Source organism: Dryobates pubescens, chromosome 6, assembly GCF_014839835.1.
Source record: "Dryobates pubescens isolate bDryPub1 chromosome 6, bDryPub1.pri, whole genome shotgun sequence".
Classification (NCBI taxonomy): domain Eukaryota; kingdom Metazoa; phylum Chordata; class Aves; order Piciformes; family Picidae; genus Dryobates; species Dryobates pubescens.
Genome location: NC_071617.1, coordinates 25763977 through 25790817, shown reverse-complemented (window position 1 = coordinate 25790817; position 26841 = coordinate 25763977). Strand labels below are relative to the sequence as shown.

General features: G+C 37.7%; 1 protein-coding gene across 8 annotated transcripts in view; it reads right to left on the bottom strand.

Moving 5' to 3' along the window:
- QKI (QKI, KH domain containing RNA binding) overlaps positions 1-26841 on the bottom strand; it is a 162895-nt gene that overhangs the window by 105673 nt on the left and 30381 nt on the right. For all 8 annotated transcript variants that reach the window (XR_008462318.1, XR_008462319.1, XR_008462320.1 and 5 more), the window contains exon 2: positions 23797-23939. Coding sequence is in view for 5 of the 8 variants with exons in the window: in XM_054162768.1 (XP_054018743.1) it covers positions 23797-23939 (143 nt within the window). In the remaining 3 variants the exon portion in view is untranslated. The remainder of the gene's footprint in view (positions 1-23796; positions 23940-26841) is intronic.

Here is a 26841-nt window from a genome sequence, read left to right as displayed (position 1 = left end):
GTGGGGGTGAATCACCTCCCTCACCCTTCTGGTTACATTTCTTTTGATGCATCCCAGGATACAGTTGGTCTTCCGGGCTGCAAGTGCACACTGCCAGCTCATGTTCAGTTTATCATCAACTGACACCCCCAAGTCCTCCACAAGACTGCTCCCAAGCCACTTCTTAACCAGCCTATATTTGTGCTTGGGATTGCCCCAACACAAGTGAAGGAACTTGAACTCCTTAGTTTCACAGAATTACAGAATGTTGGAGGTTGGAAGGGACCTCCAGAGATCAAGACCAACCCCCCTACCAAAAGCAGGATCGCCTAGGGTAGTCCGCACAGGAATGCATCCAGCCAGGTTTTGAAAGTCTCCAGAGGAGGAGGCTCTCTGGGCAGCCTGTTCCAGTGCTCCATCACCCTCACTGTAAAGAAATTTCTCCTCATGTTGAGGTGAAATCTTTTATGTTCAAGTTTGCATCCCTTTTTCCTTGTCTTAATACTGCACATCACCAAAAAGAGCGTGGCCCCTTCCACTTGTCACCTACCCCTCTGATATTTATACGCATTGATCAGATCCCCTCTCAGTGTTCTCTTCTCAAGACTAAACAGACCCAGGTCTCACAGTCTCTCTTCATAGGGGAGATGCTCAAGTCTCCTAATTATTCCCGTGGTTCTCCATAGGACTCATTCCAGCAGATCTCTGCCTCTCTTGAATTGGGGAGCCCAAAACTGGACACAGTATTTTGGGTGTGTTCACCAGGACAGAGGAGAGGGGGAGAAGAACCTCCACAGACCTGCTGGACACACTTCTTAATGCACCCCAGGACATCATTTGCCCTCTTGGCCACAAGGGCATATTGCTGTCCCTTGGAGAACTTGCTGTTCACCATGACTACCAAGGTACAGGAGTACAAGGTCAAATGCAAAAGTCTTCCACATGGGTCAAGCCAATCCTCATTATCAACATAGGCTGGGGAACAATGTAATAGAGAGAAGCCCTGCAGAAAAGGACTGGGGGATACTCATGGAGAAAAGGCTGGAGACAAGCCACCAATACGCACTTGCAGCCTAGAAGGCAAATCACATCCTGGGCTGCATCACAAGACGTGGTCAGCAGAACAAGGGAGGTTATTCTGACACTTTGGTGAGGCCTCACCTGCAGTAATGTGTTCAGTTCTGGGGCTCTCAATGTAACAAGGATGCAGACTTGATGAACAGGGTCCAGAAGAGGGCCACAATCATCAGATGTCTGGAGCACCTCTCCAGGGAAGACTGGCTGAAAGGGTTACAGTTATTCAGCCTGGAAAAGAGAAGGCTCAGGGAGACCTCATAGTGGCCTTCAGGTACCTGAAGGATGCTTAGAAGAAAGCTGGGAAGGGACTGTTTACAAGGGCATGTAGCAAGAGGATGAGGAGCAACGGTTTGAAACTGGAGAAGAGTAGGCTTAGACTAGACATCAGGAAGAAATGCTTTACTATGAGGATGGTGGAACACTGCAACAGGTTTGCCCAGAGAGGTAGTGGAGACCCCATCCCTGAAGACATTCAGGTTCAGGCTTGATGGGGCTCCAAGCAGCATGATCGAGCTGAATGCCCCTGCTTACTGCAGGAGGTTTGGACTAGACAATCTTTGAAGTTCCCTTCCAACCCCATTCTATGATTAGTATCAAGCTTGCAATTTCATCCACATTGTCTAAACACTCTTTAGAATTGTGGCTTCTGGTTGAGAAATGCTGACTTACACTGCAAAACATTCTATTAAATGTTAAGCCAGTTTCTTATCTAGCTACTCACAGAATATTCTCCTCATAAAGAGCCTTCATAAATTGTTCCAGGGGAGCTCAACTCTATCTTTTCAAACTGTATGCATTAGCTCTTGAATGTTTTTTACCTTTAATTGAGCAAAATAAGGAAACTTTTATTTTTTTTTCCAATCAGCTAAGTTAGATCTTACTATGTTTTACTTTCAGCTTTCAAAGGAAAACACAAGATACAAAAAGCACAATAACAGTATGAAATTTAGGACTCTTTCACGTTTTTCAACTTTTTCTGACAGAACTGCATGGTTCAGTGCTTACAATATGTGAAAGCCAAGAAGCAACTAAAAACAATGTTATAATGGATTACATCTGGTAATTTTATCTGAAGCAGCAATGCTGACAGTTAGGTTAGCCATTTTGGGAGGGAGCCTTCTATGTTCTTGAGGTCATAACAGTCCTGTTCCAAGACCATTTGGGAGGTAACTTAGAGCTGTCAGTTACAGGCTGAAGTGGTAACTTTTGAAATAACAGTAGGAACTGATTAAAGACACAGCCTTTCAGTTCACATTTAAAACTCCTCTCCATTTTTTCAGTCAAAGTATTTTCTTGAAATACTCCAAACTATTACTATTATCTCATCCAGCAGATAAGATGATACCACTAGATTTTTGATTGGTGCGATTAAGGAAATAAAGTATCTTTTTCCATTAATAGAAAATTCCAGATACATTTCATGCCTCATTAAGTATTTCCAGGGATTCAACACCACACTCATCACAACAGACAATAGCTACACAACTGTTGTTGATGAAAAGAAACAGTTAAGAGATACTACCAAATGAAACCAAACACATCATATGCACAGCTCACTTAGTGACCATATCATTCAAATGAAAGCAAAGAACAAAAAGTTTACACGTACAGCCACTTGTACACATTTAATAAACCAAGTGAGAGAAGTACAAGGTTTCAGGAATAAAGTATTTTGAAACTGCACAGTCTTTCATTAACTGTGTTAGCATGAATTTTGATGATTAAATATATGCTCCATGGGAATTTGACAGCAGACTATTTGCTGAGATTTTAACGGGAGAGTATGCCAAACAAAGAAGATGGCATTATCATTGTCAGCAAAATAAACACAGACAACATTAACCATATATAAACATTTTTTATATACAGACTAACTTTAGGTATTTAAGACTGCTAGTGACATCAGTGAAGTTGTTTACTCTAGTTTCTTCCAAAAACACCTCATAGTAATAAAGAGAAGCTGCAGACCACAATGAAACATTCCCTCCATCCCTTACATGCAGCTTGTTCTCCAAGCAAAGTAACCAAGTAAATGCCAAAGTACGTATGCAGTGAATACCAGCATGACACACATAATCTACTTATGTCAGATATATCCACTTATATTTGCTGGGTCCATCTGACATATGCCTTCTAATACTATAAACCAAGCTAAATGAGAGCTACTGCATTTAAGTGATGAGTTATATAGTAAATTAGAAATGCTATGCTGTAAGAAACTTGAATCATTAAATAATACCTTCATCACTTAAACACAGAAGTCAAACCATTATGGTACTGAAGAACAAAATACACAGTATCAACCTTCAGAAAGCAAGGATCTGTCACATTTGCAATTAGGTGCTTTTCTCCTAGATAAATAAACCCAAAGCTTCTAGCAAGTAATTTGAAATACCTCTGAGATTTTACTTCAAATGTGAGAAATTTAATCCCCAGCATTTAATAAAAGGGTCATTACAGCTAAAAATATTTCAAGTAGTTCAAATTCTCTAAAAGCAAGTTGTCACAAAGAAAACAGCAAAATCTTTTGTCACTGGTGGGAAAACGGGGAGAACAACATTTATTTTTTCTTAGTTTAGTAAGCTAAGCCAAGCATCGTTTTCAGTGCATATGTAATTCATGAAGATTGGTTCCACCTTTGTTTAGTTCATGGTGTACATTTTTTAAACACAGAATTTTTAATACTTCTTGGTTCCTAATTCAGTTACCATAATCACTTTTTAGCATCAAAACTAAAGAATAACTCATTTGATTGTGGGAATAAAATAAGCTTAGTCTAGTTAAAATGTTTAGTAATGTAAAAGGATATTAATATAGTAGTGTGGTTACTGTAGAACTAATTCTGGTAATATTTTAAATGCTTTTAAGTTACATCATTTTCTTAAGTCTATTGCAACAGTATAGATTCCATGGGATCTCCTGGAAAGACATAGATCTCTAGAAAGTTTTTCAAAATGAATAGTGAACAGTATTTGGGGCAGTGGAAAATACAAATCTCAGTTTCAAGTCTCCTTCATATTATTTAACCTCTTCTAGTAAGCTGTAAAATGCCACCAGTGCACTGACTACTTAAGTTCAGAATCAAATAGACATGTTATGATACAGTTGCCATCACGGACACATGATGTGACATGTCACACGCAACTGAAATGACAAAATGGATGGTTATAAACTCCTCAGAAGAAGCAGGACAGGAAGAGACACTGGACATAATCATGTTGGGAGTCTGTTATAAACCACCCAGGCAGGACGAAGAGTCAGAAGAAATACTCTGTAAGGAGCTGTGAGACATCTCTACGACTACAATTTGTTCTCATGGGAGACTTCAGCTTACCAGATGACTGCTAAAATACAATGCAGCATAGAGGAAACAGCCTAGAAGGTTCCTGGGAGTGCGTGGAAGACAACTTCCTGACACAGCTGGTGACAGAGACAACCAGGAAATGCACCCTACTGGACCTTCTATTTGTGAACAGAGAAGGAAGGACTTGCAGGTGAGGTTAAGGCTGGATGCCATCTTGGGCATAGTAATCGTGGAACTGCAGAGTTTACAATTCTTAGGGAAGTAAAAAGGGGGATCAGCAGAACTTCCACCTTAGACTTCAGGAAGACAGACTTTGACCAAGACGAAAAATCTTTAAAGCAAAGCAGCTGGCTATCCTAGTGTGCTATAATATGAGCTGGAGGGGAAGATGACTGCCCCAGCTAAAGACAGAGCTTTGGATGGAACTCGGGAACAAAAGTGAAGTCTATGACCTATGGAAGAAGGGGTAGATCATTCAGGAACAGGACAAATACTTTGAGAGGCTATACAGGGAGAAAAATAGAATGGTTGAAGCCTAATTAGAACTCAATATAGCTAAAGCCATTAAAAAAAAAGTTTCTATAAATACATTAACATCTAAAAGACTAAAGAGAATCTCCATCCTTTATTGGATGCAGAGGGGGGGAGACAGTGGTAAAGGATGAGGAAAAGGCTGAGGTACTTAATGCCTTCTTTGCCTCAGTCTTTAATAACAAGACCAATTCTTCATGGAGTACCCATCCTGTTGAACTGCAAAACAGGTACAGGGAGAAGAATGAAACCCCCACCAAAGAAGAGCCAGTTAGCAACCTGCTGCACCACAATTCTAGGGGGTATTCACCCAAGGGTGAGGCAGCTACTGAGGCAGCTAGCAGAAATACTCAACCAAGCTACTTTCCATCATTTATCAACAATCCTGGCTCACTGGGGAGGTCCTAGCTGACAGAAGATTGGCAAATGTGACACCCATCTCTAAGAAGGGCTGGAAGGAGGATCTGGGAAGCAATAGCTGGGTTGGGAACGTTGATCTGCTTGAGGGTAGGGAGGATCTACAGAGGGATCTGGAGAAGCTGGATAGATGGGCTGAAGCCAACTACATGAGATGCAATAGGGCCAAGTGTCAGGTCCAGCACATCTGTCACAACCCCATGAAATGCTATAGGCTGAGGGAAGAGTGGCTGGAAAAGTGCCCATCAGAAGACCTGGAGGTATTGATCAATAGCCAGATTAATGAGCCAGCAGTGTGCTCAGATAGCCGAGAAAAGTAACAGCATCCTGGATTGTATTAGAAATGGTGTGGCCAGCAGGAGAAAGGAAATGATTGTCCACCACTGGTGAGGCTGCACCTTGAGTACTGGGTTCAATTTTGAACCCCTCTCTTCAAAAAGGACACTAAGGTGCTATAGCATAACCAAAGAACAGCAACAACACTCCTCATTAACCTTATGCATAGAATACATAGAATAAACCAGGCTGGAAGAGACCTTCAAGATCACCGCGTCCAACCCATCAACCAAACACCACCCAAACAACTAACCCACGGCACCAAGCACCCCATCAAGTCTCCTCCTGAAAACCTCCAGTGATGGCAACTCCACCACCTCCCCAGGCAGCCCATTCCAATGGGCAATCACTCTTTCTGTATAGAACTTTTTCCTAACTCGAAGTCTAGAGCACAAATCCTATGAGAAGCAGCTGAGGCAACTGGGGTCATTTAGCCTGGAGGAGCCTCAGGGAAGACCCTCTTGCTCCCTACAACTAAGGAAAAGCATACTGTAGTGAGGTGGGGGTCAGTCTCTTCTCCCAAGCAACAAGGGACAGGATCTCAGACATTAGGAAAAATTTCTTCATGGAAAGGACTGTCAAAAGTATTGTAACAGGCCCTCCAGGGAAGTGTTGGAGTTAACACCCCCACAGGTGTTTAAAAGAGACGCAAATGTGGTGCTGAGCGACATGGTTTAGTGACAGTGCTACATAAACAATCGGACTCAATGATCTTAAAGGTCTCTTCCAAGAAAAACAGTTCTATGGTGCCTGTTTGACTAAAACTGAGCATATTTACCATTTGTTGCCCAGTTAGTCAACAGTCCTTGCATATACAGAAACTGTACATGGTCCTTTAATAAATGTTAATACAGATTTATCTAAGTTTCTAAGTAAAACTTCAGTAATAAGACTGTAAAGAATCTGTGATGAACAGTTACACCCCATTCTCCCTGGAAGAGTAAGTAGCCTTACTCCCTGGACATCACCAATACATGCTATTGTGATTTCAATGATAGATCACCAGTTTCTTCTACCTTAAGAATTGCTAGCTTATTAATGAAGTTCTCCAACACTAAAACAGATGATACAATAAATAGTAACTTCCAAGGATTTTTTAATACTAAAAATCAGGATACTTTAATTTTGATTTTTCTTTCTCTCTTAAAGTGATTCCTGTAACTAATAGAATCATAATAGAATCATAAGTATTACATTTTCCAAAGGGAAATCCCAAGCCCTACTCAACTGTAACGTTCTGTTTGCAAGCATGTATAACCAGCAACATAACATTATTTAACAAACTAAAAACTGCTTCAAACTGCGTTCTGCAATATGTCAAAACAAACAGCATACCATGTAATTTCAGAAAGAAAACTGAGACTGCTTTAATTTTAATAAATACATAGCTTGCTACAGTATTTTTTATGAAACATTACTGTACAGTTAAATCTGAGACAGCAAGCAGCATTAAAGAAAACAGCCATTTTACCAAGTTATTCCATCTAAAGACACCACAATTCTGCAAAGATAGTTCCATTGCTATAGCCGACTTGCCAAGTACCAGATTATTTACATTTGCTTCGGACTGAACAGAGTATCAGCAACTGATGATCACTCAGAAAGCGCAGAATCTTTTTCTGACCATTGCAGTTGTAAACAAGACAAACCAGATTTAGTGATATCACATAGATCAAGACAGTTTTTAGTCAGCAGACTATATCCTACTGCTTAAAATGCTCCTTTTAAAACAGTGGAATATAAAAATGCATTTGAAAGTATAGCTGGGATTTAGAATGAATTACTAAATCCTTTAAACCCACATTATTCACTTCTAATAACCTCTCTGCTGAAGGCTTTGAGAGCTTGTTTAACTGACAAACAGCTTTACAAACCCCAAGCAAATACAATGGATCAGATGCATAAAAAAAGGAAGGGAAAGGAAAAGGCAGGGGAAGAGGGGAAAAATAAATACACCCCCACACACCCCCTCAGGATAGCCTTCCAGGTAATTTCAATAGTGGTAATACAGCTTCATTGATTACAATTTTTTTTTTTTAATTAAAATCCCAGAGTAGATTAAAAATAAAACAAACAATACAACTTCTTTTTCCCAAGTTCTTATCCTGCCTTAAGAGAATCTGAACAAATTATCAAGCATTGAAATACTTGGTGCTCCATTCAGATACTAGAATTTTTAATAAAATTTTATCATGACAGCTAGAAACTTTTCCAAATAAAAATTTTTAGCACAGAAATTCTAATGCAGATGACAGAAGAACCTTAGCAGTAACTAAACCCAGTTAACCAAAGCTTAGAATAAGTGAAAAGTGAGCATAGTTTGTTTAAATTAGGTAGAGATAACATCATTTGTTAACAAATTCTTCAGCTACTTTGGAAGTCATTCTACCTAACATCATAACCTACTAGATGTAGAAATTATCACATCTGTTGAGTATTTAGTTTTCTAAAAATGAACCCAAGAGAAACATTTATGCCAAAATATTTGCTACTTAGTTTCAAATTAAGTGATTACTAAGGACTTTTACTGTCTAGGATTTAGTATTTTTTTCCTGTTTTTCTGTGACAAATCACACCATCACATAGGTTTGGCATTAGGAAATACAACCTTGAGATAGAAGCTAGAAAGCAACCCCTTTTTCTTAAAATTAATTATATATGCTGCCATAAAGACCTTTCTGACAATGCCATGTAATTTTAAAATGTTACAAAAGTTGCAACTCTTAAGAAAGTCAGATGAATGAACTACAAAGTTTGAGTGAATTAACATGACTCTTAAATTACTGACTGTTAGCACAAATCTATAGAAGCTCCGTGCTTCTGTATTTTACTGCACAGAATTAGACAGTCCCTTGAGAGAAACAGTAATATTAACAATCTTCACAAAGGTACAAAGAGTAAAAGCAATTTTATTAAGTTAGAATTTTCTGATGTTTTTGTATAACCTACCACATAAGTAATATTTGCATTTTTCCATTAAACCATTTACAGAATTTAAAGCTGAGATCCACAAACCACTGCTATGCTAATTATAAATGTAACCATCAGCTCGATGGTATCATGTACTAAACTCAAGGTTTTTTCAAATGACTGTAACTCCACAATCATGTATCTCTCTATACAGAGGTATATAAAAAAGTAAGTTTGACTAAACACAACACATCAAATTCCCTTACCAATGAAGCTCATATCTCTCTAATCTCTCTCACTCAAGGCCTGAAAACTGTATCTGGTGCATTGTCATGCTACATATAGTACACCTGAACTTTTGTATACCTATTTTGTACTCTTAGTAGAGAAGATAAATGGATGAAAAGATAATAAATTAAAGTAACATCTTCTCAAATAGAAAGAAAATCCTTCTGATAAGTACTACTGTAACAAGAAGAAGCTGATTTTATGGTGGCAAAGAAAAACAGCTCTCAACATTAAGAAAAAATGAGACTCATCTATCATTTTTGCAGTATTCTAAAAAGCTGCCACTAAGCTACCAGCCTACAAACACTCCAACAAACATTAAGGAAGGGCCTATACCAGTTCCTCCTAAGAAAAGAAGATTTGAAATTTCCTGATCTCTTCTCAGTGTCAGATTATGCTGCCAAACAAGGAGCCTGCCCACATCTATGCACAGAAAACACCGGCATTCACTCAATTGAAAGTTTTCATGCTGGAGACAGTTTAACTCTTTAGCCTACAACTTCCTTCATAGAAAGCCTAGTCCCGTTCCTTTTCTCCCAATAAAACCAGTAGTGGACTGCCCCTAGCATGCCTCACCAACATGAGACCCCTATTACAGATATGAAAAGAGTGGACAGAAAGGCTGTTCATTACTAGTTTACCTGTTGAGGAGATACATGTGAGGTTTTGTTCTTCACTCCTCTTGGACTGAATTGATGGCTATAACCCAGGAAAAGCAATCAAGCCTGGGTTCAAGAGCTAAACCAGTAACTGAGAACAAACCTCTATCAACTAAAAAGTGTCAGACAGTATCAAGGAGAATTAACCATCCAACTAAGAAGCTGGACTCATTTCAGGGTTACATTCTAACAGCCTTTACTGTGTGTGAAAGAACTAGATGTATTTTTACATTACATATTAAGTATGTTTTTAACTAATTAAATACTGACTGTTTCAAGCATTATAGTTGATGCATTTTCAAAAGGTAAAATCACATACTTGAATACACCTTTGATAAAGGGAAGGATTAAGATACATAAAGCTTACACTGCTCAAGAACATTCATGCTTTAATCTGTTACAAAAATACTTTAATTTCCTGAATTATCAAACAGCAAGATGCTCAATCAAGTATCAAAATACTTCCAGAATCCCATTAAAGAATGCAAAACCAGTAAGAAAATATCACTGTAAAATCACCTAACAAACTGCCTGAATCAAAAATAACTAAGTTCACTTTTTAGACAACGTCCTTTAAATAGCAAATTATGTATTCATTTATTTTTGCACTGAACAAGCCATCAAAGCATTTAAACATTTATAATAGTTTTATATAACTATTAACACAAAATTAAAAATTTTATGATACTAATAAAAGCATTCTTTCACAGTTTGTCCTTCCAAGCTCTACAACCTTCTCTGTCATTAGGGCTGACTGATAAGTCACCAGCTGTTTGGATTTTTTTCTCTCCTCACGCTACAATGCATTCTCTTCCTTTTTAAGGCTACCCAAGCAACAAACAGGAGGACTTAAGCCAGCTGCCAGAATGTCACAAACCTATATATTTAGCTCCTATCTCATTTATTGCCATCCCTCAGTGTCAACCATTTCATGTTCCTTTTCCTCCAGTCCACTGACATTCCTCACTGAACTGACAACACTGCAGGCTGGATAAGCAGCCAGGAGGCACACGAACACAAAACAGAGAGACCTTATCAGTATCAGAGACAAAAGCCATGCCTTGTCAAACATTCTCAAGGTTAAAAACCTTCTGGGTTTTGCCTGTCATCCCCTAATTTCTGATCTCACTTTCACTATTTATAAATTGTGGAGTTGTTGATATAAATACTAATTTTAGATCATTAGTGAAAAGGCAGTTTTTTCTTTTAGCGTGTTTAATTTGCATTGTTATACCTTCACCTAACAGGACAGAAATCCTCCCATTTTTACTATATTAATTTGCACTATTTGCTTCACTTCTGCTTTCTCAATGCTTTTCATACATAGTACTATAAACTGCACATTAAAGTCACATTTACTTTCTGTTTAAGATTGTTTTATATATTAACCCTTTTTCCTCATGTCAAAAGATTAAAGAAAACTTTAATAGGATATTTTCAATTCCATTTCAAGTAACTATAAAATAATATCCCTCAAAATTAATTTTATGCTACATGTTCTGTTCATGTAAAAACACTAATCTAATTACTGTCATATTTTGGAAATAATTGGATTTCAAATTGCTTAGAATTATCTACGTAAGGGGGAAAGCTGTAAAGATAGACAAATTAACAATTTCATGGTTTTAAAATAGGAATCTCTGTTATCGTGAGGCCCATTTGCGATGATTTAAAGGCCCACAGTACAGTTTGGTAGTTCCCTCTTTAAGTGGTCATAAAAACCTTTAAACAGTAATTGAAAGATTGTTAACAAACTCTTTCAGGAAATCATATCCCGTGAACAATCTAGTAGTAGGCATGCTAAAGTGAGATAGTGAGTAATCTGCTTCATCCTATTCGCTAAGATGAGGTTTTCAGTACAGTGACAAGACATCAGTTTCAATAACACCAGATGAGTAAAAATTGTTCAATTCCATGCTCTATTTGGGAATAGTGACACATTTATCTAGAGAATTAACAAGTTGTGCTGTGTGTAAATTGGTCTCCAAAACCTAATTCAAGGTTCCAGCAGTGCCCTCTAAGCCTCACAGTTTACATCATTAAACTCATATTCCAGTAACAAAGTATCCTCAGGATATACAGTCCAACAACTAATTTCCATAATAATACCTTTTAATTAGATATGACTACATGTGACATTACCCAAGGCACTTAAAGTTGGCAATTCTGCCATAGACTACTTCCAATTCTCAGTAATTAGAAGTGAGAAAGATATGTTCAAATTTGAGTACCATTGCAAATGGTGATACTGTTAAAATACTTTGTAGAAATGAAAATTCTTACTCTTATTGGACACCATTCCCTTTCAGAAAATACCAGAGAAATGCAATAACTTTTCTTCCCCCGAAGAGGAAGAGCTAACTGACCAGAAACAGGCTTTGAGGTTATATTTAAGTTTATGCAAAGGAGAGGTGGTCAGTAGCCACATCATTTCTTCCTCTTAGTTATTGGAACTTCAGACAAAGTTCTGCACTCCTTTCAAGCAGTATGTTTTATGCTAAACTATTCAGTGTTCCAAAAATAAATTAGTGGGAGGAAACAGAGAAGTTGCAAACTCCCAAATCAGAATACCTGAAAGCTATATTCTATTAATAGCAATTATTATATTTTCCTCCACAATAGCACTCTTTTTGACAAATGAAATTTAAAAAGAAAAATCTAAAAAAAGGTAAAGCATCAGACCAAGATAACAGAGCAACTAAACCTCTGATAAAGATGCATAATATTACTCTGTGGATAAAGGTGGCCGTATTCAAAGGTATGTGGAAGAAAAAAAAAGGAAGGGGGGGTATTTTACAACATTTGTGAAGGGAATGATAAATTAAGATATTCAACCTTCCAAAACAAGCATTCATGTGACTAACTTTCATTACCTAATTTATCTGACTACATTGTAATTTGTATTCACAACCAGTATTAGAGAACTTTTTCCTTTGCTCCTTCACTTTTACATGCATCCACACATTGGTAACAACTGCATTAGGTCAATTAGGAATCGATTACTCAAACTAGGTCTAGAATTTTATGCCATAACATGTCATAGAAAGCAATTTTAAATTGTTTCATGAAAATAAAAGCAATCCCCCTCCCAGAAGTTTACAACAAAAACCACTAGGGCTATACAATTGATATGTCACAAGCAAGTGTTAAAGAAAAAAAACACACATTAGTAACTTTCGATGTTTACTTGCCATTGTCCAATTAATACCTCTAAATACAAGCATAATGTTGACCAAATTTAAGTGAAAAAGCAAACAATTCCATTCACCTTCTGAGAAGTGTCCAATATACAAATACAGCTGCCAGAATCAGTAATTTTGCAAAACTGAAGCCTAGAACCACAGGAAAACACATCAGAAATGCAGAAAGTATCTCAAATTATAACCTTTCTAACATTTCCTTTTAGTGCTTTAAAGTCTAATCCTTTTTGTTTGCTTTAGGTGACTTTTGCTAAAAGCTGTTACATAGCCAGCCTTTAATTCTCTACATTATATGTAAGGTAATACATAAAAAGACTAATTAGGCAAAACTGAGAAGTGCCTGAAACACCTCAAACTCCAACTGGTTGGAAGCATTTAAGGGTACAAGTTTCACAGCACACAGTACAGAGGTGTGTTTTAGCCAGCACCAAGCAGTAAAGAGCAGCAGTACTACAGTAGTAGAAGCACCTTTGCATATACACTAATATTGCATGTATTACCCTCAACATTTACAATTATAACACTACTAAAATAGCAGCATATCAACAATTACTACACTTAAGCTTTATTTCTAACTAGCTTCTGCCTTTTACCCAGGGGCTTTTAAGCTAAGGAGATACACATTACCACATTCAACAAGTCTGTGATGACCACCAGAGTCACTGCAGCAAGAGAGGAACTGCCTCATATTTACCATAGTGACCTGGCTTTACTTTACATTTACTTTACATTAATGCAAGTGACACTCACTTTAAAAACTAGGTAACCAAATATAGTCAAATGAATTCAAGCTATAAAATTCAAACCATAAGGTTAAACAGTATGAGTCAGAAGTGTAATATGAACGATACATCTGTTCACATCAGTACTTAAGATACATCAATAAGAACACAATTGGTCATTTCCATTAATAACATTAATAATAAATTTGGAAGGGCAATACAAAGATATCTATTTCATGAACCGTTAACACTTCCAGACCACCTGCACTTGGCAAGGAATAAAAATAATCCAAGAAACTGTTTCATATTTAAGAGAACTTTAAATCATAATTTAGTTCAGGAAGGAAACCCTGTATCATTGACAACAGTGAAGCCCTCAATGTCCTTTGCCACTACAGGCCTGTTGAAGGATATAGTAATTCCTTCATTTATAAACTATATGGCAATATTAATGATCTTTTATTAATATGAAAACTGCCAAAATGTATCCAACGGTTTGATGTATGGTTAGAATAGGTTTACAATGGGAATGTACAGTATTTGGACAACTATAACAATTTAACTGTTTTATTCAAACTGGGAGGAATGTAACAGAAAGAGAATACCCCAGGAGCAAAACAGCGCTCAACCATGGGGTGGGGGGTGGCAGGGCAGAGGGAGACTCAACAAGAACCATTACGGCAAAGAGGCAGTGAATTAATTACTCACAACTGGTTGTACCCAAGTAGGGAGTGCTGCTGCTGTGTATTAGGTTTTTTTGGGGCACTTATGTGCCAGGCACAGCAGGTTGCCTGCAGGAATGCCACGTGGTCATTGATGGCTGGTCTGGCTTCAGCAGACGTTGGGCTGATAATGACGCTATCACAACAGGCACTTGCTTTGTCCTGGGGAAACTGAGGCACAGCACAATCCTGGTTGCAAGGGGAAGCAGGCTTGGCTCCAACTCCTCAGCTCCTGGCTTTTCTCATGGCCTGTGGTGTGTAGGCTCATGGCTTTATCCCAGGAGCTGGACCAGGCAACTCAAGGGAGGTGGTGGAGTCGCCATCATTGAAGGTGCTCAGGAGGAGACTTGATGGGGTGCTTGGTGCCATGGTTTAGTTGATTAGGGGGGTTGGAGTAGTTGATGGGTTGGACGTGATGATCTTGAAGGTCTCTTCCAACCTGGTTTATTCTATGTATTCTAACTCAAAGCAACTTCACAACAGACAAGGTTTGAGCAGGTTCAAGCACACAAGGCTTAAGCAAGACATGAGCAAGGCTAAGCAAGGCACAGCCTGTATACAAATCTTGCCCGAGATTCAATTGGACAAAGAGGGCAACTGAAACCAGCACAGAGAAGGGGTTCTGCCAGGCTGTGACCAGAACTCATGCTCTTACCCCAGATACAGGGTTGTTTACCAGACACACACGGTCCTGTCCCCTTTGTTCCTTTTCCTGCGTTACCCTGGCTTTCTGCAGGAAGGAGGGGGGAGAGGGGGGCCATGTCTAGATGCCTTAGTGTCTGTCTGGGTTTGCGCTGGGACCATTTGGCCCTATCATGACAAGGTCATAATGTTCATAACTAGAATTAACTTCACTCTTTAGAAAGTCAGTTATGTTCTGATTATTCATAAAACACAGCTAAAAAATACTGATCAAGCTCATGTCAGTACTCTAAAGAAACAAACTTACAAGAAATTATCAGTTTTGGGTGGATGAATGCACATTATTAGGACAGGTACATAAGTCTTCCTGGAAGATGGGGGTACTATGCTATATAAGAAACAATAAAACAACTGCAGGTTATAGAGTAAGAAGGAACTGGCTGCTCAACAACTAGCATTTATCTGAAAATACTGAGTATATATGAATTAAAACAATGCACACAGTTTCAAAGTATAGCAAATTTCAAAAGGAGTCAGTGTTTTCACAAAATTCAAGTACTTTACACTGCTCTTATATGAAATATGAATGCTTAAAATTGCTAGTTAATAATAAACTATGAAACAAAACTGGGGAGAAAGGAAAGATCTTAACAGAAGATTTACTCCACAAGCTGGTATTTGTGTCCAATCTTCCTCTCAAACATCACAGAAAAAGTTCAAGTGACCAACATCTATGAGACAAATCTAGATAACCTTATTCTTTTGAGTTATGGATCAAGTTCAAATCAGAAATGAATGCTATAAATGCAAAATTACACTTAGAATTTTCTTCACAAGCGTTACACACTTTAAAATGCATTAAGAGCTCCAAAAACAGAAGAACACAAAACCAGCACATTTAAAAACTAGTCAATGTTCTTGCTTAGGAGGCAACTTTTTTTATTAATATGCATGCCCAAGGCCTGTGGGAAAAATTATTCCAGTAATAAACAATTAGTACAGAGGATGTGTAACCTGATTATTATTTGGGTGTACAACACAAGAGCAATACAAGGGAAATACCAGGTTTATATTTCAACTGGTACTCAAAGCTACTTTTAGTAGCAATTCAGGATGGGGTTTGGTGCGCCTTGTACTGGCAATATATGGAGCAAGCATAATTACTTGCATTTCAGTGTTCTATGTATTAAGTTACAGAATTCATGCTGTCCTCTGACAAGAAAATATTTAATTACTTTTCCAAGGGTAACTCCATAAAAATCTGGGCCTGCAAATAGCAGCGTCTAAACTACAGAGGTGCTAAAAAGGAAGAACTGTCTAATATGCCTGCCAAAAGCTACTGACAAACAGGTACAGAGGGAGGAAGAAAAGAAAGACAGTAAGGAGAAAAGATAAAAAAACCCAAACCACAAAAAATAAATAGTATGGTATTGTAACTTCCAGGTAATGTTTCTGGGGAAGGTACAGTACAGCAACCTAATGTTATAGCACTCCTCTGTCAACTTACCAAAGAAAAAGTTTTAAAACCTCTTCATAGAGAAAGGGATTTTCTCTCTATATTTCTCATCTCCTTAAACTACTGTACTTCTCAACTACAAACTCTGTCCTTCAGTATTCAACTTGAGCTCTCTGAACAGGGAAGATCTGTTCTTAACTTTGAGTGTGTCTACTAGAGATTCTAATTCCTAAGTAGTGATTTATAAAACTGTGTATTTTGAACATAGCTCTACCTTGCTTAAGTATGCTTAGCCCTTACTGATCTATCTCCATGTTTACTGCAGTCCACAATTCCAGTTCAAGTACACAGGATGTTGATTTGTTAAAAGCTACCAACATGTTCAGGAGGTGTATCCAAGTCTACCTGACCTATTCACAACAGGAAGCAAAAGCGTTATTCCAAGGCAGCTCCTCCTCTCTGTGTAAAGCCCAAAACAACAATAAAAGAACAATGAAAACCAAAATTAGCATTCCTCGAATCCCTCTGCCCCACAATTGACCTTGCATGACTTCCATTTAAACACAACTCTCTGGTACTTAGTCTTGCAAGAGCTACTACACAAAGTTGAAGTTCTGAGGGAAAGCAGTTCAGCAAAAGGAAGCATAGACAAAATGACACAACAGAGCTATAGTTAGTTCACAATTAACTGAAACCATGCACCCAAGTATTATTGTAGTCACACAGAACACATCCAGTTGGAAGAGTCCTCTAAGATAATCCAGTCCAACCCTTTACCCAGCACTCAAGGATCAACACTAAACCGTATCCTTAAGTACCAGGTCCATATGCTGCTTAAAGACCTCCAGGGATAGTGATTGCACCACTAAAGAAATCTACACAACAAAGCGCAAAACTCTAGAGCAAAAAAGGGTATTAAGAGGACAGCTCTGATCAAATAGATTGCCCACTAAACTCTGCAGAGACAATTACAATTGAGAGATTAGCCACAATGAAAGGTGCCATACAAGCAAAACCAAGTATGACAGATGTTGACTTGGACACATCCTTTGCAATCTCTAGCTTTGCAGCTCCCAATATTAACAACTTTTAGCAAGATCAATTTATTCCTCACTTAAACTTCAGTGATTTTATTCACAAAAATTACAGGCATCTACAAACTGTTTTGACTAATTTTCCAGCCTACCATCCTTCTTCAGTACTTGGCTTACACACACATACACTCCTCTTCATCCACTGTGCACAGAAGGTTTGTCTAGCACTAGCTGTTAATGTCAGAATAGAGGACTCCTACGCTTGTGAACTGAATCCATCTAGTGAGTAAACACAAAAAACAATCCACTACTTTCTGCCACAAGTGACATATACGCTGAATATCATTAAAAGTTTAATCCTATGATGTTTATTTGAAGAAGGTATTGGTATGAGCACCATCATGAACTCTGATCCTAATAAGTAACTTCAACTTGGGTATCAGTACTAGATGCAACTCATTTCTCCTAAATCTGAGATTTTGAAAATATTGGGGAAATCTTGTCCTTAGGCAAAGGAAGTACCATTTACTTAGTATTTACTTGTCTTGGCACTATCCTGCCTTCCTTTTAGTTTATACACACAGCCAGTATGTACAAATAGTTGAAGAGCAAAATTTGAAATTAAGAATGAAATGGGAGTAAGAATAGTATCAGATAAATGACTAGGCAATCACTTAACTTAAATGCACTCAATGCTTAAAGAGTTAAATGCAGAAGTAACTCCTGCAGCAGGTGGGGGTTGGTCTCTCCTCCCAGGCAACCAACACCAGAACAAGAGGACACAGTCTCAAGCTGCACCAGGGGAGGTTTAGGCTGGATGTTAGGAAGAAATTCTTCACAGAAGGAGGGATTGGCCATTGGAATGGGCTGCCCAGGGAGGTGGTGGAGTCACCATCACTGGAGGTGTTTAGGAAGAGACTGGATGGGGTGCTTGGTGCCATGGTTTAGTTGACTAGATAGCGTTGGGTGATAGGTTGGACTCGATCTCAAAGGTCTTTTATAACCTGGCTAATTCTATTTTAGGAAGAAGATAAGGACCAAGTTAACTAGTACTGCTACACTGATGCTGTACCTGTACAGCTACCATCAGAGACTAAAGCACAGGAGTTATATTTCTAATATGTTCTAGGCTGTCCACTATTCTGTTGTGACCAAGAACAAACAAACTCTTGATATTTTAACAGGCTTATTTTTGAATAAAACTGTTACAATATATGTCATCTTTTGCAAGGTGCACCTAAAAAAGTAAACTACTGACTGTGAGCCAGGGATCAAAAGAAATTGATCTTACAGAAGGTGAATTAGATGTTCAACAACAGAATATCCAGTAAGTCATTAGTCACCAAGGGTAAAAAATTCTTCCTACACTTGATCTATGTGCAGGTGGTCAAGAAGGCCAATACTATCCTGGTCCATACCACAAGCAGTGTGGCTAGCAGGGGCAGAGAAGTGATCTTGCTCCAGAACTTGGCACTGGTGAGGCTGCACCTTTGTGGCAGTTTAGACTGGATGCCTTCAAAACTGATGCCACAGAGTTACACCTCCAGTGTCCAGAGTGTCCAGCCCAGTAGGTGGACACAGGAAATAGTGTATTTCTATCCATAAATCCTGCACATTATAAATCTCATTGCAAAGTCACTGTCTTTCTCTTTCTTCCCTCTCTGCTCCTGTGGGAGATGCTTCCCTATGGGGTAAACGGTGGGGGAGTATCTCAGGCCTCTTTGGCCTGTTTAGGCCTAATGCCAGGATCAGAAGGGGGGCGGGGGTGGCAATATCAGGCCTGGCCAGCCTGCAACCAGCCTAGCAGTAGGGCAAAAGAGGGAGCCCTGGGAGTTTTGAGTGTACCCTCAGTGGGGAGAAGGGAAGTGCAGGGCTTTTGGGTGTGGTGTAAGGGAACTCTGTATGCTTTGGGATATGCTCACCACCATGCTTTTTAGTTTTTGTAGAATATTAATTGCTTTTCCATTTAAACTTTCCATGACTATCCAATGCATTTTTGTGAGCATCATTCTTTTGCTCCTTTTGGGGCAATAGAGCGTCTATCCCACTCTAAACTAGGACAGCCTTAAATACTGTGTTGAGTTTCGGGCCCCCCAGTACAAGACAGACACTAAACTGCTGGAGCACCTCCAGAAAAGGGCAATGAAGCTGGTGAAGGGCCTGAAGAACAGGTCTTATGACAGTCATCAGAGGGAACTGGGATTGTTTAGTCTGCAGAAACAAGTGCCGAGCTGAGACCTTATTGCTCTACACAGCTACCTGAAAGGATGTTGTAGTGAGGTGATGGTTGGTTGGTCTCTTCCCTAGTATCAAGTGATAGAATGAGAGGAAATGCCCTCAAGTTGCACCAGGGAAGTTTTAGATTGGATGTTTGGAAAAACTTCTTCACTGCAAGAATAGTCAGGTACTGAAATAGGCTGCCCAGGAGTGACTGTCCCTGGAGGAGTACAAAAAACATGTAGGCACAGCACTTCAGGACATGGTTTAATGACCACAGTGATGCTAGGTCAATGGCCAGACTCAACCATCTTAGAGGTATTTTCTAACTGAAACAATTCTATGATTGTATGAAATACTAACATATGGCTCTGTTTCATTAGTTTCTCAACAAAGGGAACCTTTCTCAATTAATCCATTCCCTTACCATTTGCAACCAGAGCACATACAGCCTCTCAACGTTCAAAGTCCAAAATAACTTTCTTGTTCCCTCCACTTACACTAAAACATTTTTCCAAATATTTCATTCAGACTGGGAATTAGCAATCAAACTATTTTAGTTCTTTCATACACATTTGTACTTGTATCAGTAGTTGACCCTCTTGCTAAGTTTTATTTTAGCCTTGCTGTTAACTCTGTATCCAAGTTTACTTACAGAGATCTGTTATATTCTCTCTTTCCTTCCTACTGCAAGGGTAAACAAGGCCAGATCTTTCAGCCTCTTTCCCTGTTTACCACCAGGGAATGAGAAGCTTAAATAAAAGAATCAGAACAATAAATAAAGGAAGATATTATCATTTTTCTAATCCATATTAGGGCTGCTATTAAACTCTGATATAACCACACTGGAAAAGGATTTAAATGTTTTGTCAGGAAGTTCCCCATAGTAAAACGAATCCCTGGGTTCATCATTCTGTTGTACTAATTAAACAGTTTCAAGTAAAATGGTCAGAAAGTATGCACAAGCAGTTTATCACTGCTGGCCTCTGAGCTTCAGTTTACTCGAAGGACATGCTACTTTAGATGCGATAATTACTTGAGTTCTTACATTTTTACTGAAGAGGCACAGATGAGTTCCAGCACAGAATTTCACATTAATCAGAGCTAACAGGGTACTTATTATTAATAAAGCCATGATTATAATAGAAAACCATTTATTCAGTCCAACATTTGCAGGTACTAATTCCATAAACTGTTTAAATTGATATCAGACAAAGTTTAGGCTCGGCTCTTTAGGGAAATTCAAGAAAATTAATCATTTATCTGAAGCATAAGAAGTGCTGAAGACTATTAACTATTCACCCACAAACAATAGCATATCCTCCATTCTTCTGCTTTGTAAGAGCTCAATAATTTTCCTATCATCTTTTCTTCTTACTGTTTTTAACTACAATGGAAGATATTTATCCATGAGCTGGAAATGCCTTCAAACTGTAACACCAAAGACTTAAATGAGAATAGAAAGATTTAACTGTAGAAAGAACATTTTTAACTGAAAGGTAAATTACAATTTTTCTGGGTACCTTCTGCACAACTTCTCAGGTTTTGGGAGCACATACATGATTCAGAAAAGCTAAACTGCTAAAATTTCAGTTTTAAAACTGAAACATCTGTAAAGAAAACACACCTTCCAAGGGTGCTAGAAGAAAAGAACATACGCAAATATGTATCACTGCATAACTGTAGCTTGCAATGGAAAAATCGTGAGCCAGAAAGCAGACCACCCCAACAGTTACGCCATTGATCAGATGGCATCTACATAATGGCAATACAACATACAAAACAAAACTTGTTGGTTTTCAGCAAAATTTCTGCTATCTTCCACTTACTAGTACAGAAGTAGAAATGCAGGCTCTACACAGTCAGCATTTAAAAACTGCAGGCTGTTTCAGGCCAATAGTTTTTTTGAGAAGTTGAACCTTGCAACAACTATGGTCTTAGAATAAAAATTAGCGTAAAAATGCTCAATATGCACTCACAAAAAAATATAATAGACTTCAGGGGATTTTACATATTTATTTAAGGTTTGTAATTCAATCATTGTTTCCTCTGTGTAGGTACTCAACAGGTAAACAGTAATGTCAAGGTGACATCAGCAATGAAAATTTATTGTTTCATCTTTTATATGTGTGTGTGTGTGTATATATATATAATGCTTGCTTAAGCTTACGGCAAACCATTGTTTTTATGTCTCAAAATTTATGATCCCGTGCACAAACTAACATCATAGTACTATTCAGTATTCACTAGAACTGATCTATATGCTTAAAATTGTTAAAGATATTTACCAGGGTAAGTTTATTACAAGTTTATAAAATTTTCATTTTTAAAAAAAATGTTTAAAACCCTACTAAATCTACACCAGAAAACAGTCTGTAGTCACTCTTCCCTGAATAACTCTGAAGTTTATCTATCCTTATGTCTCTGTAAGGTATACAAGATTGACAGTGGTAAGAGAATGACGGCAATAGAAAGAATTAACTGGATTTATCTGACAAACTCATTCATACTCATTCAGCCTGCCTTCCCTGTACTCAGTAATAATTAAACCAATTGCTAGATATAAGACATTTCAAGTAACACTTATTGTAATAAAACTATCTTTGCAGGTGAAATTGATTTTTGTAAGTGAATATTACGGGTGGGGGCTTTTAAGAGAAACTGGAATCGGTGTACCTTCTGAATGCTGTACTAGCCTGAATGCAAAGCAGGTTACATAATTTCTGAATTGCAGAAAGGTCTTAGTAAGAGCCTACAATACAAACCCATAGGTTTTTTTGGTAAGTAGCAATATATTCTAGTTGCTTAACCAATTACTGAGGCTGTCAAATCCCATTCTGAGTAGCTGGGAACAAATACAGACATAAGACAGGTAAGAGCACAGAGAATGTGTTTGTCTTCCTAAGGAAGGCTGAATTGCCAAGCATCACGGTCATAGTAGAAGCTCTACATTTTCTAGCAAACATCATCTCACATGAAAGAACTACCCTTCTATTCCAGGTCGCATGTATACAAATCACAAGTCTCTCCAACTTCTGAATTTCTAAGAGTTTATTAAAATTAGTGGTAACTTCAAGGGCACCGTATTTGTTGGGAGGATATGAATGCATGCACACTCGTGTACACAAATCCATACAAATGTGCCTATGTATATTTAACTTAAACCAAAAGGAAAGGAAGAGAAGTGTTACTGCTAATGCAAACTCTTTGAACAGTTTTCCCAGTACAGGCATTTTAACCCAAAGCAACAAACCTCTGTAAAAACTAGAAAGGGAGAAGAGACATTTATCTACATATTTTGTTCTGAAAAATGACTTGCGCTTAATTTTCTTAATGGAGTTGGCATGACGAGGTTTTATTTAGACGCCTGTATGTTCTAAGTGGTTTTAAACTAATAAAGCTCAATTTGGAGAGATTAATCTGATTAATTATACAAAGAAAAGACAAAAAATATATGCGTATACTTTAATTTTTCTCTATTCTCTACTTTTTTCCACTTTATACCACTTCAATATGGAAATGCTTCACTTGGACCCTGCAGTCTTCTCCTGCAACAGGACCTCTAAATTCTATTAGGGAACAAGTAACAGAATTTCTTATTTTGTCAGTTATCAATTAAAATGGTTGTGGTGGATTTTGATAGGACTGTTTGAGTCGGTTTAGGAAGTCATTCAGATCACAGGAGTTCAAAATAGTTTAGTTAAATGAAACAATTCTCCCTCAAATTTGGTGTACAATAGAATACTAGAACATGACATTGGCATGCAAACAAGGAGCTTTGCTTAAGGGGGGGGAAAAGGGCAAACCACAACCAAAACAAACAACAAACCAACCTCAAGATAAAGACACTTCTACACGCAACAGAACTGTTTACAGAGGTATGGGACAAACAGTAATTGTAATTGAGATTAAGTAGCCTCCAAAAGGTCTGCAAAGATTCTCCAACTGACTTTCAGAGACATACTAAGGGGGGGGGGGGAGGGGGGAACTGCCCCAAGAGCTACTTCCCTCATAAAAATCAATACACATTGTGTCAGCACTGGCAGTACCAAAAGAACAAGATAATTTAAAGCTTTGATCTATGGCTTTATAATACATACTAGTTAGGCGTTTAACAATCTTCTTCCAATCACACTCAGTAAAATCAAAAGACCAAATGGAGTGCACATTAATTCCCCATAAGAGGTATCTTATCAAAAGCCACTCAATGTGATCCAAGCGTAGCATCACATGAAATCTACACTTCAAGACAAGCACAAGGATCAAAAAAAATAAAATTAGGGACTAAAAAGATATACTTACATCTGGGTATTCTTTTACAGGCACATATAGTTTCTCTTGTAACTGTACAATAGGTCCCACAGCATCTGGTAACTCTGCACTTCTCTTCTCCGTACTGCCATTTAATGTGTCGTTATACATGTCTTTCCGTACTCTGCTAATTTCTGTAGGGGGAAAAACGTATATTAGGTATTAAATACAGTAACAGATTATAATCCAGCATGACAGTTTTCTCTTTCTAATCCTCCCAAATCATAGTGTAAGTTTCTACCTCTTCATCTGCATCACAGCAACTTCAAAGAAAAATCTCGGATTTGATTGGTTTGGGGTAGGGATTTTGTGTGCATGTAAGGTTTTTTATTTGTTTGTTTGGGGGTTGCTATTGCTGCTGCTTTCTTTTGTTTTCCTGTTAGTTTGGGGGAGAGGGTTGCTTGGTTTGGGACGGTTTTTGTGTTATGGTTGCTGTTGATACTTGCTGGTGGTGGGCTTTGTCAGGGTTTTCTGTTGTTGAGTTTTGTTTATTAAATTGCAGCACTCAAATGTTTTCTTAACATCTGCAAATTTGCTGCCTAGTCATCCTGTTTATGGAATTCCACTACTTAAGTAAAAATTGTGTGGCTCCTTAGAACACTAATAAAGATTGTTCATATCACTCAAAAGGTATATAAAACAAGTCTTTTATGTATTTTTATTGATATCTAGAAAGCAAAAACCTGTACATTAAAAAAACCAAAACCACCCAACCAAAAATGCAGTTAGACAGCATTATTTGCCAGTTAGGAAATTAAATCCAGCATGTGGAAATAGAATGGTGCATCTTTCAGCAAAGAGAAATATGACAACTTAAGGGTGTGGTTACTTAGCCCACAGCAGGACAACAAACTAATTGATACTGTTCTACTGGGTAACCCCAGTGAAATAATGAAAACAATGAACACTTGAGCAAACTCTATACACACCCAAAAGTTCTACTACTCCATTGCAAAGTAATGAAAAATTCCTCACCACCAGCAGGGAATGTCACGAGCGGACTTACAAGCACTGTTTCTACCAATTATGCCTTGAGGTGTTTACTTGCGAGATGCAGTTGAGTAGTTGTAAAAAGGTAGTTAAAAATGGATCATTTGATTCACATTCAGGTTAGTTTCTCTAAATCATAACAATCCAAGAACATCAAGTTTTCTCCTATTTAACAATTAAATGTACTTCAATGGGGTTATATTTCACATTTAGAACTGTTAAACTGATATTTAAATTGCTGCTATAAGAATTAAAGACTCCACATTTCATAACTTACAATATACCAACTAGATACAAATTTCTCAGTGAGTTTATTCCAATGACAATAAAGAATTACTTTAAATGAATGCACTAAATAAGTTCCAACCTAAAAACTAACATTTAAACAGGCACTGTACTCATTGTTCCCTATGATAGTGTGAACTGTAAATCAAAACCAGGGATCAACAATTCCAGTCTTTTACTCAGTATTGTAAAAATTGATTTAAAAATCTTCAATTTAATTTTGATTATGAAAAGAACAATGTTTTCATCTGTCCACAGGAAGCAAGAGAAACTAAGTCACTTGTCATTTTAGCAGAAGACAAGAGAAGTTTAACTTGTTTCATAATCAATTTATTTCCTTGCAAATTATTTATAGCTGAGATTTCACCACTTGAAATCTAGGGAGGAGAGGGAGAGTGTCAGAAATGACAAATACATGAAACAGCAGATCTAATTTTCAACCAAGTCTGAATGAATCCTATCAAACAAATCCTATCTGCACAGTCAATAACAAGTTTCTCCACTGGAAACTGACATACTCAATAGTGTGTATTACATAATGATTTTGGGGTTAACAGTTGTTTAGCAGGGAGAACCTGAATTTCATCATCATACAATCACAGCTCAAAGAAAAAAAATCCACAGCTGCTTCTACACTGACAATTCTGGCTAAGGCACAGAATCTCCAGAACTACAAGCAGTTATTTATACTGGCTTCAACATAGAAAGAAATTCTTTAACACATCTCTTTGAACAAATATTATTATCTTTTGGCAGACTTTGTTTCCTTTTCATTCTCTTCAGATTTTCCATTAACTTACACTACACTGAAACAAGCTAGGCACCCTGCAGTATTAGTGAACTGAAAGTAGCAATATAGCCATTTTTGTATTTGGTGGCTACAGAGTTAGTAGCACTGAAAATTTCATTTAAAATTGTCTATTTTACGTAGAATATACTAACATAATATATTCCTCTTTTCGCAGGCAAGTAACAACATCTAATCTTTCCCTTGCAAATACTCTTACACCATGCTCATGACATTACAGAGTCAAATAATCAGAACAGATTCTGACTTCAGGGCTACCACTGAATTCTGGCTTGTCTGAAACTGAAGTTTTCTATCATGTTTTAAATGTTACACAAAATGAAGACACCTACCCACTCAAGATTTTCCGCACTACTACAGGACCAGAAACTTGAAGTTTGGGGTTGGTTTGGGATTTTTTTGCATATGTAGGTTTATTTATTTTTCTCTACATTTGACAAACATGAAGACAGGATAGTCAGCTACATTAACTCAGCACTATCATCAATGCTACTTTCTCTTTCCCTTCTTGGCAATTTTAATAGCTTTGTCTTACATACTTTCCCTAAGGCCTCAGAAGAAACTCTCAAACCACAGACGAAATAAGCACATATTACCAGTTTTTCTTCAACTGCTGATCAGCTCTCCAAACTACCCTTCTATATAACACACTGTCTGGGACTTTTTCACTTATTCTGCATTTGGTGGCAGAACTGAAGGACTACTGCTTAAAATTGCAAAACAATTAGATCAAGTCTCCAGTTCATTCTCCCTCACTTTTATGGGTAGAACACAATCCATCTTCCTTCCCAAGCATTATCCCAAATACACAACTCCTGAAGTTACATATCTGCTTAATGTGCATTCCAGGTTTTTCCAAATTCTGATCAATCTTTTTTATACATCTTCAAGATTTACTTTTTTGTGACTAAACAGCAGTTTTCTGATACCTACCTTGTTTAATCACATTTCTT